The following is a 17,140-nucleotide window of genomic DNA, read 5'->3' as shown; positions in this document are numbered from 1 at the left end:
AGCCTGGGGACATACACTCAAATTCAGTGCGTAGGCTCTGGAGCCTGGGGCCGTAAACCCAGATTCAGTGTGCATACTCCAGAGCCTGAGGACGTACACCCAGGTTCAGTGTGCATGCTCTGGAGTCTGGGGACATACACCCAGATTCAGTACGCAGGCTCCGGAGCCTGGGGATGTAAACCCAGATTCAGTGTGCATGCTCCGGAGCCTTGGGACGTACACCCAGATTCAGTTCACATGCTCCAGAGCTTGGGGACTTACACCCAGATTCAGTGCGCATGCTCCGGAGCCTGGGGACATACACCCAGGTTCATGCACAGGGAGCTGATAGGATGTGTGCAAGCTCATAATTTAATAGGAGATTGCTGTGATGTCGAGCCAGTCACCACAATTAATCAGACCACCATAGGCAAACATAATTTGAAGGTGACCATGACTGAAATGTTATAAAGCGCCCCCCGCCTTGATGACTGAAAGAGAAGGTCTATGATGCCTCAACCTTATGACAAAAACTGTCTTTTTTTTAGATAAATACTGGGACCTTTTGTTTGCAAACACAATGTTAGTGATGCACATTGCATCACTAGAGACATTGGGCTCAGTATAATACAGAAAAATTACAGAATGGGTTCCCTTTAAATATATGTTGTAAGTCTTAAAAGGAATTAGTCAACGTTCTCCCCCCAGTTTAAGAATAGACATGTGATTACACTATCACTTGATCTGTTACAAAAAGGTAGGCTTGGAGCATCCGGAATGCATTCATTGACTTTAATTGTTGTATTGGCCAGTTTATCAACTTAAGGGTGCTTTACACGAGACAATCTATCGTGCGATAGATCGTCGGGGTCACGGTTTTTGTGACGCACATCCGGCATCGCTTGCGACGTCGGGCTGTGTAACACCTCTGAGCGACACGGTATCGCTCACAAATCGTGAGTGGTGTACTCATCGCTCGGTTTCATAATCTCGTTTAATTAAAATGGCGCCGGTTGCTCATCGTTCCCGGGGTAGCACACGCCGCTCCGTGTGACACCCCGGGAACGATGAACAGCAGCTTACCTCCGTCCCGCGGCACCCGCCGGCTATGCGGAAGGAAGGAGGTGGGCGGGATGTTTACGTTCCGCTCATCTCCGTCCCCTCCGCTTCTATTGGCCGGCCGCTGTGTGACGTCACTGTGACGCCGAACGTCCCTTCCCCTTCAGGAAGACGATGTTCGCCGCCCACAGCGACGTCGCACAGCAGGTAAGTGCGTGTGACGGGGGTTAACGACTTTGTGCGCCACGGGGAACTAATTGCCCGTGACGCACAAACGACGGGGGCGGGTACGATCGATCGTGAAATTGCACGATAGATCGTACCGTGTAAAGCAGGCTTTAGTTTGACTGGCAAATATCAATATTTTTTTTTGTAATACATGTTTGTTCAGTTAATGCTAAACTAAGATTGAAACTATGAACTAATAGACTGTTTCTGAAAATGAACATGTACTTTCCTAACCATGGACACACAGTCATCCCTGTGGATAGAGGCTTTAGTTGCTAGATACCTCAGATAAACAGATAAAGAACAAATGACAATTCATGCATTTCCTTGGTTAGATTCACTCCTCTAACAACAGTAATCATATCTAGCTCTGATTGATGCTGTTCAATCTCTTAGATGCCTCTATAAATCACTGGCAGCGGCATTTAACACTAGAAGTCCAAGATATTTCGAGCTCCCCCTAAAGTCCCGAAAGACGGTCAAATGACCCTTAAGGTGGCTTTACACACTGCAACATCGCTAAAGCGATCTCGTTGGGGTTACGGAATTTTTGACGCACATCCGGCCGCGTTAGCGATGTCATTGCGTGTGACACCTATTAGCGATTTTGAATCGTTGCAAAAACGTTCAAAATCGCTAATCAGTGACATGCCCCCCTCTTCCCAATTATCGTTGCTTCTGCAGTAACGATGTTGTTCCTCATTTCTGCGGCAGCACACATCGCTACGTGTGACACCGCAGCAACGAGGAACCTCTCCTTACCTGCGTCCACCGGCAATGAGGAAGGAAGGAGGTGGGTGGGATGTTCGTCCCGCTCATCTCCGCTCCTCCGCTTCTATTGGGCGGCGGTTCAGTGACGCTGCTGTGACGTCGCTGTGACGCTGAATGAATTGCCCCCTTAGAAAGGAGACGGTTCGCCGGTCGCAGCAACGTCGCAGAGCAGGTATGTGTATGTGACGCTGCCCTAGCGATAATGTTCGCTACGGCAGCGATCAACACATATCGGCCGTACGACATGGGCGGGTGCTATCACGCTCGACATCGCTAGCATCGGCTAGCGATGTCGCAGTGTGTAAAGCCCGCTTTAGTCCAAACTGACCTAACTAACTAGAAACTAAATGACTAAACTCAATGGAAAACAACAACCTCCTGTGGTGCAACAGTAATGGCCTTAATTACAGAACAAAAGATGGTGATTATAGGATGTTACCTAAAATCCTTCAGGTCATTCGACCCGTCTCTGGGTTCCAAAGGTAGAAATGTTAAATGACCCCTCTCTGGGACTTCTAGTGTTAAAGGGAACCTGTCAGGTCCAATATGCACCCAGAGCCACGAGCAATTCTGGGTGCATATTGCTAATCCCTGTCTAACCGTCCCAGTATATAGTAGCATAGATGAAGAGATCTTTAGAAAAAGTATGTCTAAAGATCCTTTATGATATGCTATTGAGCACAGGGATTAGTTGCTATTTCCCCTTACTAGTCTGCCCTCTTAGCATGTTAGCATACCCACAGGGGCTGCTAATTGTTATTCAATGCCTATTGCCCAGCGTCGTTGGCAGTGACGCGCATACCTGTGTCTGTTGTCACCACCTGAGATGCTGGGTTTAGGCTCTGTGTGCATGATCAGAAGTCCCGGCACTTCCAGTCATGTGAAGTATGAAGCCGGGTGTATGAGTCCTAGCTTCAGATAGATCTTGTGTGCATGACCAAAAGTGCTGGGACTTCTGATCATGCGTACTTAGCCTAACTCCGGCATCTGAGGCGATGACAACAGACACAGGTATACGCTCACCACCGATGACGCTGGACAATGGGCATTGAATAGCATGTTAGCACACCCCTATGGACATACTAACATGCTAAGGGGGTGGACTAGTTGGGGGAACTAACGCCCCTGTGACTAGTCCCTGCACTCATTAGCATATCATAAACGATCTTTAGAAATACTTTTTCCAAAGATCTCTTTATCTATGCTAGTGTATACAGGGACGGTTAGCAATATATACCCAGGACTGCTGGTGGTACTGGCTGCATATTGCACCTGACAGGTTCCCTTTAAGCCATTAAATCCTGGGGAGCTGCATTTTCTCTCCCATTACATCATCCAGAGGTCTACATTTTTTAAAAGCTGTAAAATCTAAAAAATCCACACATATGAGTTTGATATTTCCACAATTGTACTGTCCTGGCAAATCACATTATAGATTGTGTTTACAACAGAATGAATCCCATAAAAAAAAAAAAATAAACGGCAGAATCTGATTTTTCACACTTACACTACGTTTAGATACTTATTTTCCAATATTCTGTACATTTTTTCATCCTGTCATTCAAAGCTACAAATCATCAAAAAACACAATCCTGGATAGAATTTATGATTCTGGTAGAACAAAGGCCGGAATTCACATTATAGAATGAAATAGTTTTTGCCCAAGTTTTACCAAAATTTTACTTAACAGGATAATCAGCGACTACACAGACATAACACCTGACCCCTTCAAGCCTGGGGCAATTTTTGATTTTGCACTTTCATTTTTTCCTCCCCATCTTCCAAGAGCCACAGCTTTTGTATTTTTCCTGCCACACATTATATATATTATAAATCTTATATTAGTGAGATGGTCATTTTGCAAAATGGAATACGTGGCTGCCGGATAGCAGGTTTTCATAGTCCTAAATTAAGTGCATCAATTTCAAAATGAAAAGTAGAGTTTCTGGGCTTACTAAAACCGCTCTGTGATTTCACAGGATCCCAAAATGAGCCTCCATCATGCAATGCCAATGCAGTGAGCTGTCCATCTGCCTGTGCCTGCAGCAACAATGTGGTTGACTGTCGAGGGAAAGGACTTACAGAAATCCCAGCCAATCTACCAGAAGGCATTATTGAGATGTAAGTAATCATTTTATTGTAATGTCATTAGCTCTGGCATTGCTGCTTTACACATGAGCCAACTGCACCTCTGTAATTACAGTTTTACAAGTAGAAATTCATATTGAACAAAATAGTATAATACAATGTTCTGTCTCTAATTGGCTTGTACAATGGAATACTTTCATCTTCATTAATGTTTAAATGGTTTCTAAATATATAAAATTTACGCAGAATGAGTGAATGTCACCATATGACTGCTGGATACTGAGGGACAAGGGGCTTCTATACTATGCCTTACTCTAAGGAACATAGCCTATACATAACTGCAGGGTTACCAATACCACTAACAGTGGAGATGCCTGAGTCCCATGCCTGGCTATTCTCTTGACCAGATGCCATCTGTTACCTCCCCAGGAGAAGGAAGGAGCAGGAGTGTGATGGTAGCACAAACTAAGACAGACAGAGGAAAGCAAAACTTAGACACATTGCAAACACACAGAAAAAAAACAGTAAGAGACTAAGGAGAAAAGCAAGAGCAGGAAGGTAGCAACAAAAAGACAACAAATGTAAACACCACAACTGCTCACAGCAATAATGCACAGCAACTACCAGCAAGTCTGGATCACAACACTTCACCAGACCAGTATACAGTGTGTCCACCCATATCCTGTCCACCGCCATTAACTTGAGAACGGCGGCAGCTATAGGCATATAAGTGGTGTCTAGGTATAGTAAAGTAGCCATGCGCTATACAATGAAACCATCTATAGCGCCACCTGGTGGGAAACAACGGAGTTAGCATTTTTATCTCGAAAACGGAACGAGATAGAGAAAAAAAGTGAATGAAAAAATTGTAGAGCATCATCAATTCACTACAAATCGACACCTTGCATACAGAAATGCTATGATATGACCCCCCCCCCAAAACATTGAATGCTGGTCACGCTTATGGCGCTCATTTAACTTTGATTCTCAAAGTGGCCACCGTCAGCTGCAATGCACATCTGGACTCTGGACAGCATACTGTATCTTGCTGCACGTTGTGCAATATGTTAGGTGACACGTTTGCACAAGCATCTGTGATACTGTCGTTGTAGGTCCTGCAATGTTGGTGGAGGGGTCGCATACACCTGCTGTTTGATGTGACCTCACAGAAAGAAGTCCAATGAGGTCAGGTCAGGTGAGCTTGGAGGCCACTCCACGCAGCCACCATACCCAATCACTTGTAGGAAGGTCTCCATGAGGTATCGCTTCACGTCCTCAGCCTTGTGAGTTTTACACATTCTAATCATAGCATTTCTGTACGTAAGGTGTCGATGCGTATTGAATTGATGATGCCCTACAATTTTTTCATTCACTTTTTTTCTCTATCTTGTTCCGTTTTCGAGATAAAAATGCTAACTCTGTTGTTTTCCACCAGGTGGCGCTATAGGTGGTTTCATTGCATAGCGCATGGCTACTTTACTATACCTAGACACCACTTTTATTCCTATAGCTGCCGCCATTCTCATGTTAATGGCGAGGAATAGGATATGGGTGGACACACTGTATGTAAATTATAGCTGGCATTAATAAAATAGTGCAGCCAGCATATATAGAGGAGGAGCAAAAGTGACTGGCTCCAACACAGCATGTGATCAAGAAACTAACAAGCAGCCCAGCAGAGATTAACTCTTGCTAGCCTGCTTAAGCCTGTGGATCAATGACCACGTCTCACTACACTGATCATAGATCTCAGAAGTTAGTAGGCAGTGTCAGAATCTGTAGTTTTCACAGATACTGATGCCACCATGACAGTCGGTGATGCCTGCAAAAATCTCCTTATGGCCCTCTTCACACACACACGTGTCTCCGGTACGTGCTAGGTCCGTGCCCGCATATACCGGAGACACGGGCACACGTAAATCCATTAAAATCAATGGGTTTTGTGCAGACACGTGTTTAGCCATTGGCCCGTGCCTCCGTGTGGAGCACACGTGAGCCCATCTGCTCCACACGGATGCATGTCTGTGTTTCTCCGGCAGCACGGGTGTCACGTGGCCCGCACACATACCACACGAAAGTAGTGTGGATGCGGTCCCACGTGACATGTGCCGGAGAATCACACGTGTCATTTTAAAAATAAAAAAACACAAACTCACCTCCACGAGTCCTGCAGTCTCTGCTGCGGCTGTCACCTGCATCCGACCCCCAGTGAATTTGAACAACGCATCTTCTTCACTGGGGGCCAGAAGCAGCGTCAGCGGGGCGTGGCCTGTGCCAGACACTGTCAGTCAGCACCACAGACAGCTCCGGAAGGAAAAGGTAAGGCTGGGCTTTCCGTTCTCCGTGTGTTATTACGTATAACACACGGAGAACACACGTAGGGCCATAAACACGGCACACAGAGGGGAAAACGCACCTTTGACACGTCCGTGAAAAACGTGCGTGATTTTCACGGACGTGTGAAGGGGGCCTATGACAGTGAAATATTTACACTTTGCAGAATTAATAAATATTTTATATCTAATATAAATATTTGTAATGCGATATCCGGGTTGCCTTTAGGCTCCTGACTAAAGGCCCTGTCACACACAGAGATAAATCTGCAGCAGATCTGTGGTTGCAGTGAAATTGTGGACAATCAGTGCCAGGTTTGTGGCTGTGTACAAATGGAACAAAATGTCCATGATTTCACTGCAACCACAGATCTGCCAAAGATTTATCTCTGTGTGTGACGGAGCCTTAAGGCTTGTTGAGTTCAGGTCAGGAGACCCACGACTGGTCCAGACATTGCAGTCCGTGAATCTTTACAAACCGTTAAAGAACTTTTTGTATCATTGCAACCCCTTCTTTAGCCATGAGCTGATTATACTGATGTTTCAATCACTTGCTAAAATACAGTAGATTTAGGAACTGCAATATAAGACCATTTTACGCCCAATATGTGCAAATTACTTTAGCATTCACCACTGTGTTTGCTGTCTTAATCCCTTCAGTGAAAGAAAAAGGCTTTCAGTTTACATATTGTAACCTTTCCAATAAGTATTTTCACAGCCAAAAAATGCAGAAGGGACATTTTATGACAGCTCTCAAGCAGTGCACAAAGGCATTGTTAATAGAGCGTGGCCATCTCATTTGTAGACTCTATTCATGTGACAGCCAAGAATTATCAGTACTGATGCTTCACTTTTTTTCTTGCCGGTGATTTATCTGCGTTATGGAGAAGACTGACAAACCATTATGCATTCAGTGTTGTTTGAAGTAGGAAAATTGCTACAAAACTGTTCCTCTAGTGCACAGGGTAACAGATGCTAAGCCATTTCCACTAATAAAAGATAGCTGAGATAAAATATATGCAACACTGCGTGCATCATCCTCCAGGATACATGATTCACGTTGCGAAAGATTGTGAATGGCAAAACACTATCCTTCTTCTGAGTTAAATGCATTTCTTGGTTGACGATGTGACAGTGCCAGGTAACGAGGGAGAATGTAACCTCATGAATGGTGCCAGGGAAATGTATCCCTACAGGTGTTTCATAAAGTATGTACTTTCCATTATATAGGTTGTCCCAGTATACGAGTAAATCCATGAATTGCAATAATGATTGCTATAGGTGTTTAATAATGTGTGTAATACCACATAAAAGAGAAATCCTTATTACACAAGGTCGAAGAGTAGGCATGTACAATGGCACAATAACTCTCTGCCGGTAATATCTGCCATGGGATGTGCTGACATTGATAAATCTCCAAGCATTTGGACTCATGGTTTATAATGTCATTTGGAGCTGTAGGATAAAGTTTATGGCCTTGCTGTTTGTGTCATTACTTTTTGATTTATCTTGTTCTTTGCCTACTAGAGTTCATTCCATAAAGTTCAAACCTCTATATGCCTACAAAAATGACCATGTCATGTTTATCCAAAAGTTTATCTTCTTGTTCCTTTTAGGAGGGAAATAGAAAGTGTAAAAAATGTTCCTTCACTTTATTTAGCAATTACTCATAAGTGAACATTCATTCCCACAATGAAGTAGCAGTGAGAATACTCTGTAAAGCTAATGTCTTTTGTGTATTACCTATTAATGGCCATTTTTTTCTCATTCCTGGTGTGACCTTTGTATCAGTCATCATGGAGAAGAAAAGGTTGGCACTCACTGTTCCTTTATTTCATCTCCGTAAGCTGGTCAAAGGGAAGAGGGATGCAAAGCAGCAGGTGGACGAAGGCCGTTTCGCACGAACACTCGTGTTTCAATGGGTCCTGACCTATTGAAGCACAAGTGCTTGTGTGAAACAGCCGTCATCCACCTGCTGCCTTGCATCCCTCTTCCCTTTGACTAGCTTATGGAGATGAAATAAAGGAACGATATTATGAAAAACTGGCGAGTGCCAAACTTTTCTTCTCTATGATGACTGCTTATGAATTGTTTGGCATTCATTTGAGCACCACCGCAAGTAAGCCCCCGCAGTGACATCCAGAACAACTCAGTTTCAGTCCGTATAAAGGGGGCTTTACACGCTGCGACATCGCTAATGCGGAGTCGTTGGGGTCACGGAATTTGTGACGCACATCCGGCCGCATTAGCGATGTTGCTGCGTGTGACACCGATGAGCGATTTTGCATCGTTGCAAAAACGTGCAAAATTGCTCATCGGTGACATGGGGGTCCATTCTCGATTATCGTTACTGCAGCAGTAACGATGTAGTTCGTCGTTCCTGCGGCAGCACACATCGCTATGTGTGACGCCGCAGGAACGAGGAAGCTCTCCTTACCTGCCTCCCGGCCGCTATGCGGAAGGAAGGAGGTGGGCGGGATGTTACGTCCCGCTCAGCTCCGCCCCTCCACTGCTATTGGGCGGCCGCTCAGTGACGTCGCTGTGACGCCGCACGGACCGCCCCCTTAGAAAGGAGGCGGTTCGCCGGTCACAGCGACGTCGCCGGGCAGGTAAGTATGTGTGACGGGTCTGGGCGATTTGGCCGTGTCGCGCAACAGATGGGGGCGGGTACCCACACTAGCGATATCGGGACCGATATCGGGACCGATATCGCAGTGTGTAAAGTAGCCTTTAGTCATTGCAGCATATGTCTTTGGTGCTGGAATCTCCACACATGCAAGCCTCTGTATCAGTGTCTTCCCTTTTTGCAGCTGTCACCAGGCAACACCGAATTCTTGTCACGTGCAATGTGGGGTGGCAATTTTTAGTTTTATGTCCTCTGGGACTTCTTGTAGCTCCATCCATACAGGGAGTTATAGAGTTAACTGCTATGTGGTTTGGGTGGATCTACAAGCTATTTAAGATCCTGAAATCCTGCTGTCCACTTCCAGTTATAGTTTGACTTGCTCCTTGAAACATGCTCAGTATTTTGCTTCTGAATCCCTGTTGTGATTCCTCATTTTGACCATGGCTTGTTTTTTTTTTTTTACTAACATTACTAACATTCTGCCTTGTAATTTTGTTCCTGTATTGACTTTCTAGTTCTGACCTGGTTACCAGACCATTCTTTTTACCGAATTGCACTACCAAACATTGGCTTAATCAATGGCCCCAGCCTAGGTGTCACTGTTAAGTCCAGATCACTGTATAAGGGTTTAAGGGTGAAGGCCAGGAGAACCCCTGGGATCTAGTAAAGGGAGTAGCTTGTGTTAAGCCTGTCCGTGAGATCTCTCTTTAGAGCTGCCAAGTGACCTCAGACAGTGGTCCCATATTTGTGGTCAATTTACATTGGCCCAAAACGAGTGATAATTGAAGAATTAGCATGTTAGTTGGTACTTGTTTAGAGTGAGTATAACGTTTTTCTTTAACCGATCTGGATGACCTCTTTAACAATGCAGGATATTTGTGTGACAAAATAGCTTTTTTCAGTATTGCAGACTGTAGATGTATAATTGGAGGGTGCCCTTTTCCAAGTTGAGTGATGGCAAATATAAACCACACTATGGAACATTACTTGTTTTGTTACACTTACAGTATTTTCTGAGACGTGAGCTCCACGTTGGTATCCCTCATTAACCAGTTAGTATACTTTATCTAGTTGTACATGCTCTTTTGTACATGGAAGACACATCAAACAGTATGTATGTATCAACTATCAGTTTGTAGTGTATTATGTTTCATGGATGGCTGCGCGGCTGCAAATAAATCTCAACATATTAAATTTGTTTGTGCATTTCTGCCAAAGCTCACAAAACAATATCTAGGGCTTGCTTCATAAAAGCAAACAATATCTTACAGTAACAGTTCGAAAAGTTGGACAAGCAAGCATCAAACGATTTTACTGTAACCATTAATTTCATTCCCAAGCCTTGTAATAAATGTATGACGCACATATGTGGTCATCTCAGACCAAGATGGTAAGCAGACACTACAAATAATATTTTTCTATATTTTGCTTGTGTCTTGTTCTTAGACGGCTCGAGCAGAATTCTATCAAGAGTATTCCAGCTGGAGCTTTTACTCAGTACAAGAAGCTCAAGAGAATGTAAGTGTAATATACTATGAGAGCATTGAACATGACCCTGCTTGATCTAATTGCAGCTGAGTGTTGTAGAACGTCTGACAAATATGTTGGCCGTGTGTGGTGACTGTAGCTCTCAATATGATAGTTTTTGTTGTGATGCCCAACCTCTTAAAATGTCACCTAAAAAGCAACCTCCTTCCTTGGATCAGGAGATATGCTACTTTGTTTGACTATACACTATACTCGCGACCTATGGTACATGCTGCAACAATCAAATGAAGACATGACCAGCACAATTGTATAATAAATGAATTACAAAGGGGACAGTGATCTCAGTGAATTGAGACTGGTTCCAAAAGTGCTCAACTTGGGGTATGCAAGCAGAAAGTCCCGGATGTACCAATTAAATGGTGACACTCACCAGTAGGGGAAAGTCTTTATTTCTTCACACAGCAAAAACAAGCAAGTGGGTAGGTGGGGGTCAGGTATGGATGGCAGTTGTTTAGCGCGAGGCTGCTCTTCTACGGGGCCAATTGTAGGACTTGTAGAAGAAAAACCTTGTGCGAAACGGTTGTCTTCTATGCATGACGCGCACCTGTTCATCCGCTTGTTTTTACTGTGTGAAGAAATTAAGACTTTCCGCTACTGCTGAGAGCCACAATTTCATTATAAACTACTTCCCTGACTATGGTGCATGCTGCATCACAATATTTCACCTACCCACTTTACATGTAGTGTATGACAGTCAACTTCATGTCTGCCATCTTTCTGTTCACAGGGTAATACTATTGTTCTGAAATTTGTTCATTTTTACCTATCCTATGTAAAACAAATTTTACTTTTAACATTTTTTAGAGACCTCAGTAAGAACCAGATATCTGAGATTGCACCGGATGCTTTCAGTGGATTAAAGTCTCTCACCTCACTGTAAGTATTTTCAGAAAGTATGGAAAGCAAAGTGATACTAGACAGAGCAAGCTAATGCTACCTGATATTAAATATTAGGGATTACATTCTGGACAATTTCCTAATATCATGGTTGAATTCTTCCATTTCCAGTCAACACACGTTCCTGTTTATAATTCTATGGAGTGATCTAAAATATTAATTTAACGGCTTCCGCAGGAAAAATTAATACCAGTTGTTCCAAGGGTAATCTGCAGATTTTTGGTTTACCTTTATTGACCATAAATGACCTGAAAGTGCTTAAGCATTAAAAGTATCTAACAGAATAGCCAATGTGTCCTTTAATGTGTACACATTCTGATATTGCCTGATGTAATTACAAGTCAACTATTCAACTTGAGGAAACAAGCCAAATGTTCTTCTCAGGTTTTCCTACAATATATTATTGAAGCAATGCAAGGAAATAACAATAAGGATGTTAAATTGTCTTCTGAGTAAGCCCACATTTAGGCAGACAACTGTCAAGTCACTAAAGACAAACTAATCTCTCTTAAATTAGCAATTGCTCATGTAGACTACAGACGCTGAAAATAGACCTCTGCATAACCCTATTAGAGTCCTTTCTACATGAGTAACCTAGAAATTGTTTGGTGATTAAAGACTTCTCTGGAGCCAGTACATCTCCAGACTGGAGCTCTTGTGTCTGGTTTTCTCCTCTCTGCTCTCTGGTATTTGAAGCAATTTAACTTTCTCATTTGAGACGCTTAAAGTCACATCATGCTCATAATTCCAAGTCATCAGAGATCCTGACACTGGAGGATGCACTACATTTATCTACATGTTGAACTGTATTTTCTTAGCAGTAGTGTAAGTCAACCATCCAAAAGAGAAGCTTTCTTGCAAGGTTAGAATTCATTTTTGCAAACTTTAGTAGGTCTTCACATGTTTTTTTTTACTGTGGTCATATTAAAGGGAACCGGTCACCAGATTTTGGCCTTCTAAACTAAAACTAGCATTTTAAGCAGTGCCTGTGCTGTATTCTGTAAAGGTAAACATTAACCCCTGATCCTCCCTGTTTACCCCAAAAATACCTTTATAAAATCTCCCACCCTGTATGTAAATTGTCCGATCCAATCCGATAGGAGTCCTAATCTGCGCCTCCAGTCCCTCCTATTGCCCTCATCCTGTGCTGATTGACGTGGATGATGCCTCAGATGCCATTCACGTAGGCGGGCAAAATCTCCATATTCCTGGTGATGTGGATGACGTCACCCACTTGATCCACATCGCTGGGCAAAATCTTGCGCCTGTGCAGAGAACTCACCGATTGGCACAGACGCATCTATGTTTTCGACCTATGGTTTCAGTGAAGTATGCCTTTGCAAGCCAGGAATATGGAGATTTTGCCCACCTTTGTGGATGGCATCCGAGATGTCATCCATGTCAATCACCACAGGAGGAGGGTGAAAGGAGGGACAAGAGGCGCATATTAGGTTGCCCATTGGACCGGACCAGACAATTTACATACAGGGTGGTAAATTTGGAGTTTACAGGGGGGGGGGGGTCAGGGGGTAACATGCAGCTTTATAGAATGCCGCACAGGTGCTGCTTAAGGTGCTAGTTTTAGTTTACAAGGCCAAAATCTGGTCACAGATTCCCTATAAAATTTGATCATGTGATTTATGTTTGCCTACCATACTGCTTTTGCATTATAAAGGGAAACTATTATCAAATGTACCATATTAACAGTGGACCTGTTAGGTCTCAAAACTCTATTAAAGGGAATCTTTCTGCAGGATTTTGCAATTTAAGCTGTGGATAGCATGCTGCAAGGATTAAGAAAGAAAAACAACTGTGCTTCCCTTATCTGTGTGCCAGCTATTGTTTACTTACACTGAAGAGTGTATTACTTGGTGGTTAACATTGCTCTGGCTGACTCCCACATGCCATGTTTCTGCCACACCCACTGCTGTGATTGCCACCTTACAGTCAATGCACAATCGCTATAGAGAACCTGGTATGGGCGGAAAGATCAATCAACTCAGGTGTTTTTCTAGATCTAAATTCTTTGACTGTGTGAGAATGGCTGCACCGAGTAATCTAAGTTAAACATGTTTAGTTTCATATTCTCTTTGCCTATAATATACCGCTCTCAGATGAAGTAGTTAAAACTTGCCATAGATTCCCTTTAACACCAGTCAGTGCCTGGGCATGCTTGACAGCCGGCAGCTGCCAGGAGGAATACATTTCATTTTCTCCTGGGTGCTGCACTTTAAGTAGAGAGACCAAGCACTTACATAATGCTATCAACCTGCAGATTAACCCTATACAGTCATATGAAAAAGTTTGGGCACCCCTATTAATGTTAACCTTTTTTCTTTATAACAATTTTGGTTTTTGCAACAGCTATTTCAGTTTCATATATCTAATAACTGATGGACTGAGTAATATTTCTGGATTAAAATGAGGTTTATTGCACTAACAGAAAATGTGCAATATGCATTTAAACAAAATTTGACCGGTGCAAAAGTTTGGGCACCTCAACATAAAAGTGACATTAATATTTTGTAGATCCTCCTTTTGCAAAAATAACAGCCTCTAGTCGCTTCCTGTAACTTTTAATGAGTTCCTGGATGAAGGTATATTTGACCATTCCTGTTTACAAAACAATTCCAGTTCAGTTAAGTTTGATGGTTGCCGAGCATGGACAGCACGCTTCAAATCATCCCACAGATTTTCAATGATATTCAGGTCTGGGGACTGGGATGGCCATTCCAGAACATTGTAATTGTTCCTCTGCATGAATGCCTGAGTAGATTTGGAGCGGTGTTTTGGATCATTTTCTTGCTGAAATATCCATCCCCTGCGTAACTTCAACTTTGTCACTGATTCTTGCACATTATTGTCAAGAATCTGCTGATACTGAGTTGAATCCATGCGACCCTCAACTTTATCAAGATTCCCAGTGCCGGCATTTACCACACAGCCCCAAAGCATGATGATCCACTAAATTTTACTGTGGGTAGCAAGTGCTTTTCTTGGAATGCCGTGTTTTTTTGCCTCCATGTATAACGCCTTTTTGTATGACCAAACAACTCAATCTTTGTTTCATCAGTCCACAGGACCTTCTTCCAAAATGTAACTGGCTTGTCCAAATGTGCTTTTGCATACCTCAGGCAACTCTGTTTGTGGCGTGCTTGCAGAAACGGCTTCTTTCACATCCCTCTCCCATACAGCTTCTCCTTGTGCAACATGTGCTGCATTGTTGAACGATGCACATTGACACCATCTGCAGCAAGATGAAGCTGCAGGTCTTTGGAGGTGGTCTGTGGATTGTCCTTGACTGTTCTCACCATTCTTCTTCTCTGCCTTTCTGATATTTTTCTTGGCCTGCCACTTCTGGGCTTAACAAGAACTGTACCTGTGTTCTTCCATTTCCTTACTATGTTCCTCACAGTGGAAACTGACAGTTTAAATCTCAGAGACAACTTTTTGTATCCTTCCCCTGAACAACTATGTTGAATAATCTTTGTTTTCAGATCATTTGAGAGTTGTTTTGAGGAGCCCATGATGCCACTCTTCATAGGAGATTCAAATAGGAGAACAACTTGCAAGTGGCCACCTTAAATACCTTTTCTCATGATTGGATACACCTGCCTATGAAGTTCAAAGCTCAATGAGGTTACAAAACTAATTTAGTGCTTTAGTAAGTCAGTAAAAAGTAGTTAGGAGTGTTCAAATCAAGAAATTGATAAGGGTGCCCATACTTTTGCACTGGTCACATTTTGTTTAAATGCGGATTGCACATTTTCTGTTAGTAAAATAGACCTCATTTCAATCCAGAAATATTACTCAGTTCATCAGTTATTAGATATATGAAACTGAAATAGCTGTTGCAAAAACCCAAATTGTTATAAAGAAAAAAGGTTAACATTAGTAGGGGTGCCCAAACTTTTTTATATGACTGTATCTCCAGTTTAATAGCATTCATCATGACGGGATTAGCGATGAGTGAACTGTTCGGTGCTTGGGTCACATAATGAGCATTTTGATGCTCGGTTCTGGCTTATCAGGTATAATTGAAGTCATTAGGTGAACTCCTTCAGAAAAATGCTTGATTTCCCCATTGACTTCAATTATAGCTGGTAAGTGAGTACCGAGCATCAAAATGCTTGTTATGTGACCCAAGCACCGAACAGTTCACTCATCACAACATAGTTCTTTTAAAAAAAAATGTCTAGTAGAAAAATCAGCTGTAAATACAACAAAAAAAACCCTAATTTTATGGTATGGTTTTTTTTTGCCACATCCATTTAATTAGTTGTAAATTGTAAATAGTGTTTTTCCTCTTTGAAAATGGATCAGGAATGTAAATGACACTTCCTTTCTTACATTTAAAAAGAGGAATGTACACTGTCAGAACTTTTTCTGGCCTCAAATACATGTGAATCTTATTGCAAGTGGATTGGGAGCATTTTTCTTCGTGAAGAGACTTTGCGTGAACGTACTTGGATTTCTCCTTTCTTTCCTTAATTAGGCTTTAGATCTTGTCTTTGATGACTTGATAAATGCAGCAACAAACTGCAAATAGGTTTAGACAAATTTTCAGCTCAGGATTGCTCCCCCTAGGAATAGACATGTTTTATAAACTGATGAATGATATAGCAGATTTCTCCTCTTTGGGGTTTTGAAGACATCTGGCTTTAATATCTGGGAAGGGTTCGAAAGAGAAGATCAGAATTAGTTTTACTCTACACAGTGTCAAGCACACGAGCACCGCTCTCTCCGGTCACTCTTCTCACATTATGCAGGGGGTTTCGAGGAGCTGCTTCTAGCTCACTGGAAGTAATCTTATGTGAGGTGACAATGTAAAATATGTGAACTAGGGTCAGCTACAATAATAGGCACAACAAGAATAAAGGCTAAGTGCAGCCACCCTGGCCAGTAACTGGGGTTTCACTTGACAGCAACTGTTTTATCGCTTTACTGAAAAGGCAATTAGATGTAATTCTGCTTTGAACTAGTTTACACACGATATAAGTCTAATTTTAAGTTGGGTAACTCTAAAAAATATATATATTTTTTACATTAAATCTTGCTTTTAATCATTGCTTTAAAAGGGTCCTCTGGTTTCAGGAAACCCCTGTCCTCCTGCCATATCACCAGTGCAGCAATAATTCGGTGATCTCAGTGGCTCTCAGTGGCTTGTGCCTTGTGTCTTCCCCTCTGGCAGAGATGCTTAGTTTAATTATATATTTTTAAAAACATTTTATTTATTTTTTTAGTCCCCCTCTGATCACTTGTTCTATATACTGCAGTACTATACTCTATGGATGAAGTTTTGGTTTCCTATGAAGATGTAACGGCAAGCATCGAGGACCACCAGGACCCCGGCTGCCATGTCAAGCTCCAGACTTCGACCCTTAAATGCCTCAGTCAGTGATTGATAAAGGTATTCAAGGGCTTAACAGCAGTGGTCAGCAGTCACCTCGGCTCACTACTGTTAGCGGTAGATGTTTCATATTTCACAAGCTTTGAAACACAACACCTAGCTGGGTAGCACAACAGGTCTGTCGCCCCAACTATTACACAGATTATTGTAACCACAAACTCAGCAGATAAAATAGATTAGCAACTAATGTGCAATAGCGAC

The 17,140-nt window shown here is 42.6% G+C and overlaps 1 protein-coding gene across 3 annotated transcripts in view; it reads left to right on the top strand.

Annotated features, from left to right (window-relative positions):
• The window catches only part of SLIT3 (slit guidance ligand 3), an 878,603-nt gene that overhangs the window by 607,552 nt on the left and 253,911 nt on the right, over positions 1-17,140 (top strand). For all 3 annotated transcript variants that reach the window (XM_075344498.1, XM_075344497.1, XM_075344499.1), the window contains 3 exons: positions 4,017-4,158; positions 10,531-10,602; positions 11,437-11,508. In XM_075344498.1, the coding sequence (XP_075200613.1) occupies positions 4,017-4,158; positions 10,531-10,602; positions 11,437-11,508 (286 nt within the window). The remainder of the gene's footprint in view (positions 1-4,016; positions 4,159-10,530; positions 10,603-11,436; positions 11,509-17,140) is intronic.

This window comes from Anomaloglossus baeobatrachus, chromosome 4 (assembly GCF_048569485.1).
Source record: "Anomaloglossus baeobatrachus isolate aAnoBae1 chromosome 4, aAnoBae1.hap1, whole genome shotgun sequence".
Taxonomy (NCBI): Eukaryota; Metazoa; Chordata; class Amphibia; order Anura; family Aromobatidae; genus Anomaloglossus; species Anomaloglossus baeobatrachus.
Note: the sequence above shows the minus strand (reverse complement) of the source record. Positions and strands in the feature narration are given on the sequence as shown.